The 20,654-nt window shown below is 37.7% G+C and overlaps 1 protein-coding gene across 3 annotated transcripts in view; it reads left to right on the top strand.

Annotated features, from left to right (window-relative positions):
• The first annotated feature begins 10,316 nt into the window (after positions 1–10,316).
• Positions 10,317–20,654, top strand: part of RICTOR (RPTOR independent companion of MTOR complex 2) — a 47,609-nt gene continuing 37,271 nt past the window's right edge. The window contains exons 1-3 of one of the 3 annotated variants that reach the window (XM_034440776.3): positions 10,317–10,694; positions 10,890–10,937; positions 19,326–19,423. In XM_034440776.3, the coding sequence (XP_034296667.2) occupies positions 10,646–10,694; positions 10,890–10,937; positions 19,326–19,423 (195 nt within the window). In that variant the 5' untranslated portion in view covers positions 10,317–10,645. The remainder of the gene's footprint in view (positions 10,695–10,889; positions 10,938–19,325; positions 19,424–20,654) is intronic. The other 2 variants (XM_034440775.3, XM_034440777.3) reach the window with 2 other exon arrangements.

Raw genomic sequence — 20,654 nt, 5'->3', positions numbered from 1 at the left:
ACAGTATTCTTCAAATTGCTACATCACTACAAACCTAATAATGATTCTGTTTTTGTATCTATCTCCTGAATTCAAGCCAGTCCTAACTTATTCCTCTACCCCAGAGGTGTCAAACTCGTGACCCACAGGCCAGATGTGTCACGTGCTGGTCACTCCCACCCCCATTTTAGCTAAGGGGGGGAAAGTCACAGTACATCACGATGACAATGTGACGCCACAAGCTTGACATCCCTGCTCTACCATATCCCTGAAGAAGTTCAGCATCCTGTTCCTGGAGCTGGTCTCTTCCTTTATGTTTAAAATATATTTTAGAACTTTTTTCCCCTTGATTCTCCAAGCCCCACTGCTACTGGGAAAAACACCCAGCCTCAAAATTGCCAGCATTATGATCATTGCACCCCACATGTTTTTAAAATGTAATATGAGGAATGCCAGTAAAACACATATGGGAAATTTTGGGAAAAGTTCGATGCTTTTGTTTATGTTTTTAATAATCAACATTCCTTCATATAACTGCCCACAATAGCAAATCTCCACAAAATGGAGATAAATATATGTACTGAAAAACACAGATGGGGAGAATATATTTTTTGTATGAAACTGAAGCTCAAAGATTATTTGTTATTCTGCAATCAGACAGCTGAGAAAATGGGATGGTTGTGATGATACCCTTCGTACTCTCTAATACTCTTAGTAAGCTAAAGGGAAAGGCACTAATTGAGTTGTGGTGTATTGATGTGTTCTCTACATTCTAAAGTCAGCAGAAATTAAAATGAAGGTTGGATTCAAAATTATTTCTGAGGGACTTAGAATTGAAAATAGTTGTAGCACAGAAGTGCCTTGTGCATACTGTTTATTTTCTTCCACAAAATCTCTTTTCTTTTTTCTCTCTCTCTTCCTCACACACACAATTTATATGCTTTCTGCCTATTTTTCTAAAAGAGAGGGCATAACAGCCAGTAGAATCTTAATTCCCTTTAAGAGTGCCATTAGTCTGTACCATTCCTTAGACTTGTATGTAAACATCAAATCTAGAATAAACTTTTAGTGAAGATATTAAGAATGTCACTTTTGAATTCTTAATGATACATTCCTGTGATTTGTTTTCAATTTGTAAATAAGAGTGAGAATTTTGCTTCTCATCACTACTTTTCCTTGTTTTCTCACTCACTTCCTAAAAATAGAAATTCAGAGCCAACAATTTCTGCAAAGAAAAAATAACCCAAGCTTTTCAACCTCATTTTCTTCCTATTTTTGTTTTTTTTATCATCTAACAGTCTGATTCACTTGTAAGTTGCTTCTTTTTGATCTATTTTAATAACTGTTAAGTTATTAACAGTTATGTTTAGTGCTATTGGCAACATACTTATTTTCTCTGGTTTCTCCTCATTTTCAATTAGACAAGACTTCTACATTTTTTTTCAATGGGCTAATAGAGACACATTGTCTAAGAACAGAAAAGCTGCAGAATTTAGGGACTGAAAGTAACCAAACCTATTTCACATGTCTTGCCAAACCATTCTAGGTGGGCTTTGTTTCAGCAAAAACATAACGCAGAACAGTTTTTGTTCTTATGGGATTTAAGCTCAAACAAAAGGAATCCCAGAATACTTTTATGTGGAGAGTAAAATAAGGCTGGCATGTGTCAGCTACTCATTCCCCTCAACAGCTCCCAGCACAACAGATTGTAAACAATGAAGCTGGCAAGGCAAGAACCAGCGTAGAAAGAAACCTTGTGACCCTACTGAACAAATGCTTCCAAATCTGAGAGTTGTGAAGAAAATAGCCAAAATTACCTAGACTTGCAATGGAGACCTAGAGTTTAAAACAGGTAGCTTTCATTTCTGCGTACTGCAGTGGGCAGATCATTTGGGCATATACTGTACAGATTCATTCGTATTTGCAATCAAGCCAGTGGTGAAATGTAAATTTTGTTACTACCGGTTCTATGGGCGTGGCTTGGTGGGGTGGGGGTAATATGACTGAGTGGGTGTGGCCAACTTTTTTTTTACTTTAAAAAAAACTTTTACTTTTTCTACCTCTTCAGCTGAAGAGGTTGTAAAAAAATGCTTTTAAAAGCCTCTGACAATCCCAGCTGACTTGCCTGATCGACAGAGGCTTTTTTTCCTTTTAAAAACATTTTTTATAACCTCTTCGGCGGAAGAGCTTGTAGAAAAAATGCTTTTAAAAGCCTTTGACCATCCCAGCTGAGCCACGCGATCATCAGAGGCTTTTTTTTTTACTTTTAAAAGCATTTTTTCAGCCAAAGAGGTTGTAGAAAAAATGCTTTTAAAAATTAAAAAAAAAAGCCTCTGATTGCACGGCTCAACTGGGCAATGGGGGGGGGCAGGGATTTTTGCTACCGGTTCTTTGAACCACCCGCCTCCATCACTACCGGATCGGGTGATCCCGTCCGAACCAGGAGCATTTCACCCCTGAATCAAGCCATATCATGTCAAGAGTTTCTGCATTAAGCAAGTTCCCAACTGTGGTCTTCATTGTCCAAAGAGCTGAGATTTATTGGTGTGTCTGACATGAAGACTGACATCTCACTCGCCCATCCATCTCAAAATTTCCAGCACCAAACTTCATTTCCTCCACTCTGTTTGCCAATGTCTCCAAACAGTACAACAATACAACCTTCTGGCTTGCAACCTTCCCTAACGTGAACATGTTAGTCCATACACTGAAGAGAACAGTCCCATTTCAGTCTGAACATGACCCATCCCAAACTATTCAGTGTGGTATACCCAATAGTGATTGGTTTCTAATATAAAATATAGCATATATAAATAATTGTACAAAGACCTACCATAACCCACTCTTTCTCTTTCCATTTCATCTCTCTATTCAACCTTCCTGGTAAAGAGAAATGATTAAGCACTTGGAGAGATTAGATACAGGACTGGTGACTGGATGGCCTCTTATGTTGTAGAATAAAATATTTCACTGTGAATTTCAGTCTTCTACTGGTAGCCCTTGACTATAACCATTCATTTAATGACAGCTCAATGGTGCTGAAAAAAAAGGACCAGCAGTCCTTGCTCTTACACCCATTGCACCATCCCCAGTCACATGATCAAAATTTGAGCACTTGGCAACCAGCATATATTTAGGATGGTTGCAGTGTCTGAGGGTGATCACCATTTCTGACCCACCCAGCAGCTTCCAACAAAAATCCATGAGGGAAGCTAGATTTGCTTAGCAACCACGTGATTCACTTAACTGTGGCAAAAGGGTCATAAAATCAGGCATGATTCATTTAAAAACCACCTGGCTTAGCAATGGAAATTCTGGTGTGTATTGTGGTTGTAAGTTAAGGACTACCTGTATACATGAACAAGTCATGTTTCTTGTCTGACATCTTTTTGAAAAGATTAGATAAAAGGGATTTCCATCTACTGTGTTTCCCCGAAAATAAGACCCTGTCTTATATTTTTTTGAAACCTGAAATAAGCGCTTGGCCTTATTGCCATGTGCTCAAAAGCCCGATTGGGCTTATTACCAGGGGATGTCTTATTTTGGGGGAAGCAGGGTAAGGATTCTCTGACAATTACCCTTCTAGCAGTGGCAAAGAATCCTCCTTAAATGGAAGGGTCGTGGTGGGGGAACTATTTTAAGAAAAAAAAGTAGGGAAGTAGTTGCCCATACACCCACAGCCTGACACAATGTTTAGACAGCATTGATTACAGGAGAAAAAAACAGGATACTAGGCTTCAGCTTCTGATCCATTATTATTGATCTTAGGACAATCTTACATAGTTTATGGATCCTGACTCATACAATAGTTCCAGCCTGCATAGCCATTTCCAAGCTAAACAAATATAGATGTGAAAATCTTTAGCATGACAGATAGAATATGACTTCTCTAGAGAATGAGCTTATTTGGTAGTTTTAAAGGCAATTTTTTAAAAAATAGTCAATGTAATTTATGCATTTTTTAATATTTTCTTTTATGTTCAGTTTCTATCCTTGGAACTCTTAATTATAGTAGCATGTTGCTATGGCATCCAGGAGTTTGGGGTTATACGTTATATTATGTTTTTAATCTTTGTAGATTTTGTTCTTTAAAAAAAAAATAAAGATTTCAAGTTTTCTATATGGTGGCTTGCTATTTGTCATATTTCTTCATTTCAAATGTCTTCATACTTATTCTTAAATAGGCACCACCAGTATCAAGCATCATGGCCACTAAACAGTTATCAACCTGGTTTTTAGAATAAAGGCTATGATTAGCTTGAAGGAGGTCCAAGGTCTATGTTGCAATTATAGAATAACTTTGTAATCATAATTGTATTTGCTGCAAAGAAAATTGGAAGCTTATTGTATTTTTTTCTTTTGGGTTTTTTTTTTTTTTGCTTGGTGTTAGTTTTTAATCTTCTTTTTAAAACTTTAAATACAAATTTATATTTTTAAAAGGAATGATAACTTGTAAGAGAGATGTTGTGATAGTATAAAATTTTGAATTATTTTTTTAGCTTAAAATGATTAAACTTGATAATCCGTGTTTGCACAATAAACAGCATAATATTCCCCTTCCATGGAGATTGATGACTGTCAGGTCTGGCCACAAAAGTACTGAGTTTTGATGTCTCTTTCAAGATTCATGACTTATACATTATAGAGTACCTTTCGCTTGAAGGAATCAACCTAGCTATCAGTCTTGCAGCAAGATGGATGGAAAATAAATTTAATAGATAATAATATGATGATGATATCCATCCACACATCCAACATTTGGTGTTTCTATGGGCCAGGTCTCTCCACATTTTCCAAACTTGAACTATTTCTTTGAGTTGTTCTATGCTCTGGCTGGTGTCAGCGTTGATGGTATCCAGTCACCGTGTTCTTTGGAGGCCTGGTTTCAGTTTACAATAATAATAATAAATAATTAAATTTTGTAAGCAAATCAAAGCAATTTTAACCCAGCATGCATTCAGCCCTTAATATTATTTAGCACTTTTTATGATATCCTTTTAATTTTGTATAATAATTGTCTGTTGCTCTGAACAGTCAAGTCTTCAGGATTGGGGCAGACTATAACTATTGGAAAATAAATAAGTGATAATTGGAGACAATGGAATTGGCTGCAAATTGTACTAATGAGCTCATACATTCAAAAGGGTTAACATATTCTGCTAATTTAATTGTAGCTTGTCTGTTTCCTTAACAAGGTATACACTTTGTACAAGCTAAGCAACTATGGGTTGTTTAACAATATTTTTAAAAAAAAATATGCTAAATGTTACATATACCGTTCACATTTCCCTCCCTCCCCATCTCTCCACACAAGCACACAGATTCATTTTGCTGCATGTACTCTGGATGTTACACATAAAAAAGTTCCCTACTGTAGTTAAGGCAAAATTATACAGAGTGTAAACAGGAAGCATTTGACATTTTTCAAAGAAAAACCAGTCATTTTTCAGGGTAAAACCACACTTTTAGAAGTGAGAAACTTTACATTTAAAAGTTATTATCAGTACTGTTTCTATGTTTTTAAAAACACCACTTAGCATATGAGATATACTTTATGCAGCTGATAAAATGTGTTTTTTTTTCAAAAAAAGTTGTTAAACCCAATTACTGCTTTTTCAAGGTTTAAGTTGTAATATTCACATGGCTCTAGATGGATTCCAGTCCTATCCAGCAGATAGCATGAATCTAACATCATAGAATAGGGTTTTTCCTTCAGCATGAAATGTGTTGAGGATGTCTTTTAAAAAAAAAAAAAAACCCCAGAGACTACCAATCTACCTAGTTCAGTAGATTTCCTTCAGTTAACTTCAGATTATGGTGGTGGGGAGACTGATAAGTAGACATTTTTGCAGATCTGATGAGTTTGATCCTTTGTAAAATTGTACAAAAAAACAAAAACAAAAGGGACATCACAATGCCATCTTGTGGTTTATAATAATTCTTGTGTGTCTCTGGAGATTCTCAATCATCCAGGTCATGGTTGTCCCAAAGGTGCTTTTTTAAAAAGGCAACTGGACTTTTTTGGTTTTTTCTTTGAATTATGTTTTGTTCCTTATCCAAGAAGGTGGAACAGAACTTCTTCAGTTCTGATCAGTTCAGTTCAGTCAGAGCTGAAGCAGCTTCTTGGATGAAAAGTGAAACAATTTCAAGGAAAAAAACCAATAAAATCCTTTCCCTTTTTACAAAAGCACCTTTGGGACAATTACTATAAAACAAAATCTTACTTTGGATAATAAGAAATAAGGTATTGTATATATCAGTGATGGCTTACCTTTTCCGGAACGAGCGCCCAAATTGTCTGCCCAAACCCCTAAATTGCAATGCGTACGCACTCCCCACGCATGCACCCTGCCCCCCCTGCGCATGCACGTGTGGCCCCCTTGCCCGCACCCCCCTGCATATGTGTGTGTGCCCCCTGCACACACACTGCCCGCCACGCATGTGTGACAGAGACCCAACGACCAGCTGGCCGGCAGGAGGCGCGCACGTATGCGCAGCAGAGCTGAACTGGGATGACGGCTCGCATGCCTACAGTGAGGGCGTTGCATGCCATAGGTTCGCCATCACGGGTATATATACTGAAATCCTATCTTTAAATTGCAGACTGAGATTTATTTCTGAGTGGCTTTTTAGGCTCAGGTATAATTAATACTTAAATGGAGAGCCCTGGGCTCAGTTTTAAGTTACATTAGAAAATGAAAGAAACATTCCAGAAGAAACCTATGGCAAACCATTTGCTCTTCCCCACACACACACACACAAAAAAAACCCCTGCATGGACCTATCTATGAAGTCATCAGGAGTCGAGTTCAACCCAAACAGGCCGCAGGATGCCATATTTGCTAATATGTATGTGGTAAAAAGATTACACCTACAAATGTTGAGGCTTTTGACTTTTATCAGCTGAAATTGAACATTTGTTGGGTTGTAGAGATGTTATAGTATATTTATGAGCACCCATATTTCACAGAAATGGGATTCTGCCTGTAGCACACAAGAAGTCAAAACCTATAGAGCCATTTGGAAACAATACTTGACAGTATTATATCAAATAACTGCAAAAGCAGTTCCTGTAACAAAAACCAGTACAATGAAGACAGATTACATGAACATTTTGTGTAAAGGAATATGAATATGTGATGAATGTGTAAGTATAGAATACATCAAACAGGTACAAGAATGGTGAAAGTGCATTTTTGTGAGCAACCTAACATTTAGGAATTACTGGAACTGGAATTACGGTGTGTGTATATATATATGTATGTATGTATGTATGTATGTATGTATGTGTGTATGTATGTATGTATAAAACAGATCCTAAATATGTCTGACTTCTCGCACAAATGCACTTTGAGGAATATCCTCAATGACAACTGTTCCACAATACTCAGGACCTCAGACTGGGCTGAAGGTTCACTTACCAACATGACAACGATCCTAAACACACAGCCAAGACAACACAGGAGTGGCTTAGGGACAACTCTGTGAGTGTCCTACAGTGGCCCAGCCAGAGCCCTGATGTCAACTTGCAAAGCTTTCAAGTTGCCATAAGCAGGAGGGGAGGAGAAACTTCACACCTGACCTCCCTATTGAACATCTCTGGAGGGATCTGAAAATGCCTGTCCACCAACAGTTGCCATCGAACCTGACTGAGCTTGAGAGGATTTGCAAGGAATGGCAGAAAATCCCCCAATCCAGATGTGCAAGGCTTGTTGCCTCATACCCCAAAAGACTCAAGGCTGTAATTGCTGTCAAAGATGCTTCAGCAAAGTACTGAGTGAAGGGTTTGAATACTTATGACAATGTGATATTTGAGGTTTTTTCTTTTTAATAAATTTACAGACCTTTCTAAACTTCTGTTTTCACTTTGTCGTTATGGGGATACTGAGTGCAGATTATTAACGGGAAAAAAAATGAATTTCAACAACTGTAGAATCATGCTACAGCATAACCTGGTAACAGGGCCTGATGGCTCAGCAGACTGATAGCATTGTGATTAACACCAGCTGTCTGCAATTACTGTAAGTTCGAATCTCCCCAGGCTCAAGGTTGATTCAGCCTTCCATCCTTTCTAAAGTAGGTAAATTGAGGACCCAGTTTGTGGGGGCAATAAGCTGACTTTATATAAATATACAAAAGTATAAAGGCTATTGCTTAACACATTATAAGCCGCCCTGAGTCTCCGGAGAAAGGCAGCATATAAATCAAATTTTTTAAAAAAATAACCAAACTGACAAAAGTGAACGGGGGATCTGAATACTTTCTGAATGTACACACAGAGAATACACACATATAAACACACATGCATCCATACACATATGTGTATGTTTTTATCACTCAGTTAAGTCACACCCAACTCTTCATGACTGACAAATCCAATCTTTTCTTAAAAACTTCCAGTATTGGAGCATTTACAACTTCTGGAGGCAAGTTGTTCCACTGGTTAATTGTTCTGTCAGGAAATTTCTCCCTAGTTCTAGGTCGCTTCTCTCCTTGATTAGTTTCCACCTCAGGTGCTTTGGAGAATAGCTTGACTCTGTACTCTTTGTGGCAACTCCTGAGATATTGGAACATTGCTATCATGTCTCTCCTAGTCCTTCTTTTCATTAAACTAGACATGCCCAGTTCCAGCACCCATTATATGTTTTAACCTCCAGTCCAGTCCCCTAATCGTCTTCATTACTCTTCTCTGCACTCTTGTCATCAACATCTTTTTTATATTGTGGCAACCAAAACTGGATGCAGTATTCCAAGTGTGGCCTTACCAAGGCATTATAAAGTGGTATTAACACTTCATGTGATCTTGATTCTATCCCTCTGTTTATGCAACCTAGAACTGTGTCGGCTTTTTTGGCAGCTGCTGCACACTGCTGGCTCATATTTAAGTGATTGTCCATTAGGACTCACAGTCACCACTATTGAGCAAGATATCGCACAGACTTTTCCTGCCTAAAGGTAGAACCTTACTTTTTTCACCATTGAATTTCATTTTGTTAGACAGCACCCAATGTTCAAGACCACATTGATTACAGCATGCCAGTCTCCTCCTTTCCTCCAACATCCCCCTGAATTTGGCCAAACCCATATTCACTGCTTCAATGACACTGTCTAACCAGCTCATCCTCTGCCGTCTCCTTTTGCCTTCAGTCTTTCCCAAGTCAGGGTCTTTTCCAATGAGTCTTCTTTTCATATTTGAGGGCCAAAGTACTTGAGCTTCAGCTTCGATATCTGTCCTTCCAAAGAAACATATACTGTTTCCCCGAAAATAAGACCCTGTCTTATATTTTTTTGAACCCCAAAATAAGTGCTTGGTCTTATTCAGTGGTGGGTTTCAAAATTTTTTATTACCAGTTCTGTAGGTATGGCTTGGTGGATGTGGAGTGGCTTGGTAGGCCTGGCTTGGTAGGTGGGACAGGGGAAGGATATTGTAAAATCCCCATTTCCTCCCGATCAGCTGGAACTTGGAGGCAGAGAATAGATGGGGACGGGGTCAGTCAGAATTTTTACTACCGGTTCTTCGAACTACTGAAAATTTCCACTACAGATTCTCCAGAATTGGTCAGAATCTTCTGAAACTCACCTCTGGCCTTATTTTCAAGGATGTCTTATTATTTTGGGGCGTGTGGATTAAGACGGGGCTCCTCTTGCCTGATTTCCAGCTCTGTCTCCCTAATCCTAACCAGAGGAAATGGTGGGAATGGGCTGCGCAATCTTTTTGGACTGCTGCCTTCTGGCAGAAGATACAGAACAATTAAAACTCGGACCACACGTTTTCTGAATAGTTTTTATCCCAGAACTATAATTGCACTCAACAATGAACTAAAGGGCCACCATCAGTGAGCTGTTGGACAGCATTATTTGGTCTGTTGTGTGGATGTTTGGGTGGTTTAGGGATGGGGAATTTGTGGTGGAGGGGGGTGTTTGGGGATTGTCATGTATGTTGGGCTTGGTCTTTGGGTGCTTAGTGAATTTTGTTGTATGGGTATACTGTGTATACATATACAATGACAATAAAGTTATTATTATTAAATATTTTCGGGGAGGGCTTATTTTTGGGGGGGCTTATTTTAGCGCATGGGCTCAAAAGTCCAATTGGGCTTATTATCAGGGGATGTGTTATTTTAGGGGAAACAGGGTACACACACACACATACACACACAAAGAACCAGACATATTATATATTGATATCCATATATAGATGATGGATAGATAGATCGAAAAAAACACTTTCCTCTCAGGAAGCCACTGAGAGAAAGGAGATAAGTAGACTAATTTAGCCGTCCACGTGCGCGCACGCGAGCTACAAATCCCTTATCGCGCACACCCAATTACCACCCATCGCGGTCAATAAGGCGATGCGGGTCCCGCCACCTGGCTGAAGGAGGAGCGGTGGCGGCGGCTGCACTGCTACTGCTTTCCCCCTCCTTCTTGGCCCTTCCAGGCAGCCTCCCCTCGAGAGGCACCGCCGAATACGGGCGGGTCCCTTTCCGCCCTCCGGGAGCCCCCCCAGCAGCAGCAGCGTCGCCGCCACAGCCGCCCCGCCCCGCTCTCCTCAGACTGCCGGGCCGAGCGCGTCCGGCGGGCGAAGTCAAGCGGCGTCTCTCCTCCGCCCCGCTCTCGCGAGATCGGGCAAGGTTTCCGGTGTTGTGACTGCGGGACCGTAAACATGGCGGTGAGTCTCCGCGCCCGCTCGCTGAGGCACCTCCGCATCCGAGGTGAGGAGAACCTGGGCTAGGCCCAGACCTGGGCGGGCGGGGAAGGGAAGCGAAAGCGGCGTGTCTCCGAGCTCTTCGCCCTCTCTCTTTTGCCTCAGCCCCGCTGCTCGGCGGCGCCGCTGCGGCTTCCATCACTAACTGAATCTCCTGCTCTTCTCTCTCTCTCTCTCTCTCCTTTCTCTCCTCCCTTTCCAGGCCGGAACGACAGCGGCGAGGAGAACGTCCCGCTCGATCTCACCCGAGGTAACGAAGGGGCCTGCCGAAAACCAAGCCGAGCCGAGCCGGGCATAAACACCCACTCCGCCGCCTCCTCCTCCTTCTTTTGCGTTGCCGGCTCCCATTTTCAGAATGGGAGTGAATGGAGCCTGGGTCTGAGGGTGGAGAGAGGCTCGTGGGGCGAGTCCTCCGTGGGGAGAGAAGAGGGAGGGTCGCCTAAAGGAGCACCGGGGAGCCGCTTCTCCCTTTTCTCGAAGCGGCTCCCTTTTGCGGATGGAAAGGTTGCCAACGCACAACCGGCCGCCGGCCTCCCCTTATATTTGAAACTCAAGCTTGTTTTGGGATGGTTGGACGAACCAACCGACCAACCTCCCCCCCCCCCCACCACCACCACCGCCGCCGCCGCCGCTTCCTTCCTCCTCCCTTATTTAAAACTAAGCTTGGTTGGAGTGGTTCTCGCTTCCCTGTGAGTAATATTTCATTCAGCCTGGTTGCGGTGTCTGAAGCGGACTTGTGGAGTAAAAAATTAGTTCCTCAATGGAAAGCCCGGCCTTTCCATTTACTGCCCTGCGTGTTTTTGCATGAAGAAATAAACTCTGAAGAAATAAGATTTTTTTTTCGCATACTCTGTGTGTGTGTGTGGTTGGTTGTGTCAACCCCCCCCTTTTTTTTTTCTCTCTCCGCCCCCCCCCCCCTTCTACAATGGCGTTTTTTTACCCTGCTTAAAATAAGTTGGTATTTGTTGGGCCTCTTGAAAAAGGAGGGAATGTGAAGGCTGGGTTGACAGGATGAAAGGCAAATCGGTCTCTCTTCCCCCCCATCACCCCCCCCAAATCTGCCTTAAAAATAGTGAAAGTCATGGTGTTTTATGGCAGAGTGATAAATGCAAAGGGATGCTTCACTCTGGTGAGTTGCTTGCTGAGATAGTGTGTTGATGTGGAGGGGAGGAAGCATGAGGACAACAAGTAGCTACCCGGTTATTGACAAGTAGTGTATTGCGTTCTCTCCACCCTAGATTGTGTGTGCAACTTAACCTATTTCAGGTTCATTATTTAATCTCCGCTTGCTGTTGATGGCTGTTAGCAGCCGTTAAGGGCGCGTTTGAGTGCTTATGCTAGCACTATATAAATCTTAATGGTCTTTCTGAAGGCTTTCCTCCTACACTCATCTTGCAAATTGATTTGGTGAGTCAGTCTACTTGGAAATAGGCCTCCTTTGCGCCTGTTGATAAGCTATAAAAGCTTCCCTAACTGAGAGTGTCCATAGATAGGCAAAAACTGTCCTCTACCATGATTAGATGTGGATATTAAAGCAAGGTGGCAGCTGGAAGTATCGTGATACTAACATTTTTGAAAAACTCAAAATTTTCAGAGATGATTTATAGGAATATATATATGTTCCTTTTAGACTTAAAATAGTTGTAGTAAAATATGCTATTGGCATGCTATCTAAACATAAAACTATCAGTATGCAGTATAACTTATTTCATTGTTTGTTATTTAGCATATTTATATTCAGTATGACATACATACTCCTTAAGGCAGTATCAATTATATTAAAATAATACAAATTACAATACAAGCAAAACTCAGAAGGTATATATTAGTCAGTCTCAGGACTGTTTTTACAACAGCATGTTGTTTCTGGAATAAATAAACTGTAGCTTCTCTTCATTGGTCCAAATTGATGAACAGGGCTGTTTTTTCTGTTTCCATCATGCTATTTCTGGGTGGCAGAGTTGCAATTCGTCACTAGTAAATGGCATTTGTTTTAGATACAGTTTTGGGTAGATAAAATAATAGATTCTAGCGTACTGCACATTAGGATTTGCAAATCCTTTGTAAACTGAGTGGAATATTTGGCGCAGTCTTGTTTATCAGAAAAAAATTAGAATAAGCGCATAAGCTTCTGACAAAATATGTAGTACAAACAATAGCACAGGATAAATTCAGAAGTGCACAATGAAATCCATAAGATTCATAAGAGTCCAACAGATTCTAAATGGTTCTACTGAAGAATAAATGACATAATGCAAAAAGATACTGTTTATTCACACAGGGCATGTGATTTCTATGTTTGGACATTACTGCAGTGATTGCTGGACTTCACTATGGATGTCTTCATACTGCAGTTGTAAAATCTAAATTGGGGCTAAATTGTTTAGAAAATGACATTCAATAGAGAAAATGTTCATTTAATTTAAATGCTACAATTCAAAAAATATTTATCACAGATTGTGTCTAGATACACATTTTGATACTTTGTAGGTCCAATTAATATGCCAATTTTCTAGATTATTGAAGGAAAAATATACTGAAGTCTCTTAAAAGTCAAGTAGATTCTGGGGATCTTTTGACAACTTTTATGAGGATACTGAAAATGTATTGCACAGGGATGTTTTGTTTCTCTTGTGTATTATTATTCTATTATTACTCTCTTATTACAAATGCGTTTACTGCATAGTGTAATATGTTCTATTATTTCTTCAGACTTGCTTCAGTAAAATAGTCCATGTTATATGTGTTCATGAAGGCAGTTCAGTTCAGTGATCCTTGGATAATAGTGCTTAAGTATGTCTCCTACGTTTGATTTTTTTTTACTTTGAATGATGAAAGAAAGCTTGAAGAAAGCTAGATATGTTTAGCAGAATGTGGTCAGAAAGATAATTTGCATAACTAGCAGTATTAATTGCACAGGTAGTACTTTTAAATTCCTTTACAGGTGATGCAGAAGTGGTGCTGTTGCATTGTTGTCTTAATTCTGTGGGATCCTAATCTCTGGGTTGTATCAGTTAGTACTGCTTTGTAGAACTCAAGAAGCCCGCTTTCTTTGTCACAGTGCCTGCCCTATCAAATCATACTTCCAAAGTAGATTAGATTCTATCTTGCGGGTCTTTTGGAAAGCTGTTTAGATCTAGGTATTTTCCCAGGCATGGGGTGGGGGTGGGGGGTGGGGTTAGAATTATAGAAATTGAAACCAGATGTTGCTGATTTCCTTGGTTGCCATAATACCTTGTCCTTTTTTAAAAAAAAAATCAGTGGTATATGTTTTTAACCTATCAGCTGCCCTAACTTGTGTTTATGAGATGGGTGGCCATGTAAATTGATTGAAATAAAGTCAATCAATAAAAGTTATGAGTAAGCTGCTTTGGTAATATGCTACGTCTCTTCCTTTCCTAAGAAGGAAGACCAAAAAAATGGAGAAAGACCATGCAAACTTTTTGGATGATTCTTTTCATTGTTACATATAATATGCAGGTCACCTACAATTCTTTTGAATAAGCTTCAATAACTTAGAACTCACAAGCTGAGTGTAAGCCAGTAGTTAGTCATTAAGATCCTCAAGTTGCTTGAGAAATCCAAATTTATTGACTCATGATCAGTCGATGGGCTGGCAGTAATTTGCTTGGATGATCAATTATTTTTTAGCTCTACGTGTGAAAATTATAAGAACTTTTCTGTATGTGATGGAATCGGATACAAGAAAAAAATAGCTAAAAGTATGCATAATATCCTTCTCCACCTAAATTAGATAGCCTCACAAAACCAAATGCAGTTTCTAAGCTGCCTATTTTTAGTTAAGGAAAATGTAAAGTTTTTCTGTTTGTTTATTGTCAAAGGACAGAGAGTCCTGGATATTTTCACAAAAAAATGGACATTTACATAAAGTGACATTCTTGGATGACTGAAAAATAATGGATAGTATGGGAAGCCACAATTTCATTATCAAAATTTGTGCGTATAAATTTAAACCTTTGAATATCTGTCACGTTAGAATAGTAATTCTGCATTGTCAAAAGTGATTTATGGTTGTGTGTTTATATATAGAGAGAGAGAGGCATAATGAAATAATGTACTGTTTATTTCACTGAGAGCTTTATGGATTTTAAATTTTAAAACTTACATGATGGGTGACAGAAATAGTATCGAGTACCATTAGAACATTTTGTAATGCAGAAAAACCCCCAGAACATCTTGAATATGATTTATAAACAATCACAGTCTAGGAATTTCTCTGACAATTTAATTTTTATATAAGCACAAAGTAAGGAGATGAGGCTGTCCCATGCCAGGATGTGGGAAATAAATCCCATGTCTCTATAGAGTTACATGAATTCAAAGATTTAGGAATGAACATAGAGTCAAAATCTATTCCAATAGAATTCTGTTTCATATAGTGACTATTTTAATTAATCCTGTTCTGTCTTATTCGATTGGCAACAGTCTTCCAGAATTTTAATAAAATAACTGCATTGATGACTTAAAACTTATTTTAAAAATTATTTTTAAAACTGTATTTTTTTTTTAAAAAAAAGTGAAGGGGATCTACTGTAAACTAGAACCTGGGGTTGTATTTAGAAGGTTTGGTCTCAAACTTAGTTTCTTTCTTAGTAATTTGATATTTCTCGCTGTGGTTTGATATTTTATTCTCTCATTTTTTGTTTTTCTTTACTCTTTCGCTATAGGAAGGGGATGAAAGCTGCTCACACTCATGCAAATAAACCCCAGCATATATGTTATATTTTCTATCCCAGATTTCTATTGCCAAATGAATAAAATAAACTTTAATGTATTTGTTAGATTTATAACTTGTTTTTTATTTAGAAACTTAAATTAGTGTATATGATCTTCCTTCCTTCTATTTTTCTTCACTAACATTACCCTTTAAGGTGAGAGCAAGTGATTGATTCAAACCCAACTAGTTACCTTTGATGATTGAGCTTGGACTAAAACCTGCTGCTAGTCTAACATTCAAACTGCTATACCACACAGAACTCTTTGTGGTAACGGTTAAGTGTATTGGCTAATTGGGGATATGAATCTACGTGTATCTTCATATATAAATGATGGCCTAGAATCTAGTTTATTTGCAGTAAATATTAAATAAAAGTATGATGCAACAAGAAATATAGAATTGAAAATGAATATGGCATACTAAAGTAATCTTGTTATAGCATTTTGAACCATTTTAAGTTTCTGAGAAAAGCTGTAACTACAGTGCATTATAGGGTATTAGTGACTCGATCTGAAATTTATAGAAACTGGAATAGCTGATGCAACAAACTTAAATGCTTCTGGATTATGAAGCAATAATTTCAAGCATTGAAATATTTTCTTTAGCAACAAAACAAGTGTAATGCCTTGGTTCTTATTTTTAAGATACCGTTATAGCTAATATGATCCCTCCTTGCAGCATAGACATGAGTGGATTGCTGGATTAGGTATCATTAAATTGGTGTTTAAGTGTTAAACACCAACTTAATGACATGAATTACTTTTTTTAAAAAAAAGTTGTTTTCATTCGCCTCAGTGAAGGTGCAGGGTGACAATTGCAAGACTTTTTGAATGGGGTTATCCATTAATTTATTTTATTCCATTAAATCTTTTTATATAACATATTTTCCTGTTTCATGCAATTCACATACAAGTATTGTACAATGGTAAACTTGTTAAACAAATATTCTGGACCAGTTGCAGATACATGCAACCCCATGTAAAGTGCATTGCAGTAGTCTAACTGGTTGGTATTGAGGGAATAAGTTACTATAGCTAGGTATCCTTGCAGTAAGAAAGACCGCAACTGTACTACCCAGAGCTAAATTTAAGTTCTGGCTATTACCAGACTTCACGCAGAAGTTATGAATCCAGAAGAATTACATTGTACAAGCAGCAATTCTTTCTTATGTGGGTTCAGATTTTCCCTGTTGTCTCTCATCCAAGTCTTCACAGGCTCCAGGTGCTTATTTGTACATAGGGTCCTTCTGTGAGGGAGATGGGCAGTTTCTAAATACGATAAATACATAAAATAAAGAACATCAACTGCATCTCTCTTACAGGGTGGGATAGCAGTGTATAATTAGGCATCACCAGGATACTGCTATCACATCCAAAAATTTTAGATGACTTCCTCCATCAGTTTACTATAGATGTTAAAACACAGGGAAGGGAGAATTGAATCCTGTGGCACTCTACCCAGTAGTAGCTATTGGATCAATCTCTCCTCCCACCTGCTATGGCAGATTAAAATTGTCTGTTGAGGAAGGAGCAGAACCATTGCAAAACAATACCTCCTATCCCCAATTGCAGGTGATCCAACAAGATACCAAGAACAATGGTGGTCAGAGGCTGCAGTCCAGTTCACTTACTTAATTTTCAGAATGTTTGGGACCATGCTTCATAACCAATGTACGCCTGCTTCTTGTAATACATCATACATGCCTTTTTTTCCATCAAGTTTTTTTATTTTATAACATAAAAATTTCATTTTCAATTAAACAGTGTGTTGTCTGGGTACAAATAGTTTTAGGAAATAATAATCAAAATATTTATAACAGTAATTATTACATTAGTGTTGATACAATAACAACAACAACAACAACAACAACAACAATAATAATAATAATAATAATAATAATAATAATAATAATAATAATAATAATAATAATAATTAATGTTTACTTAACCATTTTAACATATCTCCCTTTGATAAAATAAATCCCAGGTCAAAAAATATTCAGTTTCTTTTCCTTAATTGTAAATGTTAGCCTATCCATTTCTGCACATTCTAATAATTTTTTAAATCACATTTTTATCTGTTGGGCTCTCTTAACTTTTCCATTTTGTGCAAATGCAATTCTAGCTACAGTCAATACATGTAAAATCAGATATGCATTCCTTTTATTGTACTTATCCGGTAAAATGCCCAACAGGAATATTTTTGGTTTCCAATCAATATGTTGTTTTACCATTTTTTCCAGCCATGTATGCATTTTTGTCCAGTATTTTTTTGCTTTGGGGCATGTCCACCACATATGATAGTATGAATCAGGTGTCTGCATTTAAAGCTTTGTAACCAGAGGATATTTTATTACTACTTTGAGAAAAGGCAAATAGAACTGCATTTTGGCTGTTAATTTGATCAAGCTGGAATGTTTCTGTTTTGTGGAGCCTTACTGAGAAAGCACAGGTAGTCATTTAGCAACTGTGTAATAGTGTGATTGATCACAGTTATGAGAGTGATGAAGAAGTAACTTTGAAACCAGTCTTTGCATTTTTGACCTTTGCAGGTCTATAAAGCAAATGAAAGCTGAAGTTAAGATCATAAACAGGGTGACAGTTTTACTTAGCAATCACTTTGCTTGCTGATTGATTTGCTGGTCCCAGTTGCACTTGCTAAACAAGGACTGCCTGTAGTTTGATTTATTATTTTGCCAATGAAATAAGATTTTCTAAATCTATGAACTTGTAGTTGAAACCTAAATAATTTTTATAGCAAAATTATTTGAATATAGAATTATTTTGGCAATTTTCTGAAAAATGCTCAAAACAAAAGAATATACATCACCCATATTATATTGTTGATAATGTTAAATTATAGAACAGCAATTTATCCCATCTATTACGCATCCTTAAAATCGAAGATTATAATAGTGATGTTTTTATATCAATACTATTGTAACCTTTGTAATCTCTCTTGTTTGTAGTTTTTTGCTTTTTAAGTTTTATAAAATGTTTTCTGTCTTACTATTTTTTCTCTTTTTCTCATTCTTTTTATATTTTCTGTGGAAGCGCTATTTTCACTTTGTAAAAAAATCTTTGGAATCTCAACATTTTCTATTATTTTTTATAAGATTCCCTTCCATCAAAATTTTTAATTTTGCTTATTATAGCAGTAACAAAATAATAGGGTTTTTTTTACAGGTACTCTTCGATTCAATAACCCTTCATCTAACAGTGGTTTAAAGTTTCAACAACTTTAGAAAAAGTGACAATCGTTCACACACTTTCACTCATTGCACCACTCCTGCGCTCACATCGCATTTTGGACACTTGATAACCAACCCGCATTTATGACCCTGTTGCACTGTGGTCATGGGATTGTCATTTGCTACCTTTTTTGCCAATTTCCAGCAAAAAAAACAAAACAAAAAACTATTGGGTATTTGCTTAAGAGATGTTGATTCGCTTAACAACTGCAATGATTTATTTAATGACCACCATAAAACTTATAAAATTGGATCTGACTCAATTTACAACCACACCATCTTACAATTCTGGTCCCGATTGTCATTAAGCTGAGAACTATTTGTACTGGATTGTTGATAGCCAAATATATAATATTGTTCTGCATCATAGCAGTTTATTATAGGGTGACTAATATAAAAGTGGTTATTTTTCAGTCATCAATTCAGCTTGAACTCTGTCTTTTGGATCAGAAAAAGGCACAAATTTATAAATAAATAACAAAATAATAACCTCAGTATATAATAAATTTGTGTGTCAAAACATGGCAGGAATTCTCAAAGATAAATATTAAGATAATTTAGGAGTTACACTGTGATCAAGGGATACATTTTTCATTGTTTTGGGAACTATATAGTTTCTCTAACTCTATTTGTACCATATTTTTTTGTAGACCCCTCCGATAACTTGAGGGAGATTCTCCAAAATGTGGCCAAATTGCAAGGGGTTTCAAATATGAGAAAACTTGGCCATTTGAATAATTTTACAAAGGTAAGAAATTTAGTGACTGTTATAATGTTATCTTTTATTTTTATTAATGCATCAAATAATTGTTTTAGAAAAATGGTGGTTGAATGATGTAGCATGATAAAGTCATCAAGTAGTAACGGGATTGGTAAATTGTTTGAAATTACTTAGATATCCACAATTTTGCAGAGCTTGAACAAATAAGTAGACTGCTGTGATAATGAACCATGTTGAAGAAGCATATGCATATTGCAGTATTTGATGTATACGAAACAATTATGGATGTGCTTCCAGAAGAAGTATGTTCTGAATATATATATGCATTCTTGTGAAGACCTAGAAAGGGCCATGAAGCAGTCAGCTGAGCCTGCGACTGTTACATGTCTCCTTTTTGCAGATCCAGAAAGGCATGTTGGAGGATATGTTTATCCATATATGAATACATTTTTAAGATAGAAATTGAGATTTGGATATTCATGACTTATTTGTAGACTTTGTTTAGTTCTGTTGGCTAGGATTCTAGGCAAGGTAGAACATGTAGTAACTAATAAAATAACAATATATCATAATTCCAGATAATACAGATTAATAAAAAACATTCATCTGCCAGTTCTCAAAAAGCCAGTTGTTTACAACCTTCTGAAAACTATGAGAGGCAAGCCATCTGTGTTTTGGAATAAGTTATTTCAAAGGCGGGGGATCTCACAGGGTGCACTAGAATAGAATAACAGAGTTGGAAGGGACCTTGGAGGTCTTCTAGTCCAACCCCCTGCTCAGGCAGGAAATCCTATACAATTTCAGACAAATGGTTGTCCAGTCTCTTCTTAAAAACTTCCAGTGTTGGAACATTCACAACTTCTGGAGGCAAGTGGTTCAACATTCAGTAGGAGGGTAGCTGAGTCTGCTGTTGGGTATCCCAAGGGGGAAGCTTATGACGCAGAATGTTTATTATTTTTATTTTATTTTATAGGCGTAATGATTTTTATAAGCTTCCCAGAGTTTGGGCAGCCATAATATAAATCTTTTAAGTAAAATTTATTATCAAGCTCCCTTTAACTGAATCTTGTCACAGCAGTTGTCCCCTGGTCTCCTCTATTGTCAGGCAAAAGGAGTTTCTAAAGTACTCAGACTCTGAGTTGTACGGTATGTAATAGATAACAACCAGCACTTTGAATTGCACAGGATAACCAGTGTAGCTCCCTAATACAAATTTTGTTCATAGACCATTCAACAATGCTAGCTCAAAGGGCATATG

This window comes from Pantherophis guttatus, chromosome 2 (genome assembly GCF_059756535.1).
Source record: "Pantherophis guttatus breed Tessera chromosome 2, ASM5975653v1, whole genome shotgun sequence".
Lineage (NCBI taxonomy): Eukaryota > Metazoa > Chordata > Lepidosauria > Squamata > Colubridae > Pantherophis > Pantherophis guttatus.
The sequence above is the reverse complement of the archived record's forward strand: the minus strand, read 5'-3'. Positions and strand labels throughout refer to the sequence as shown.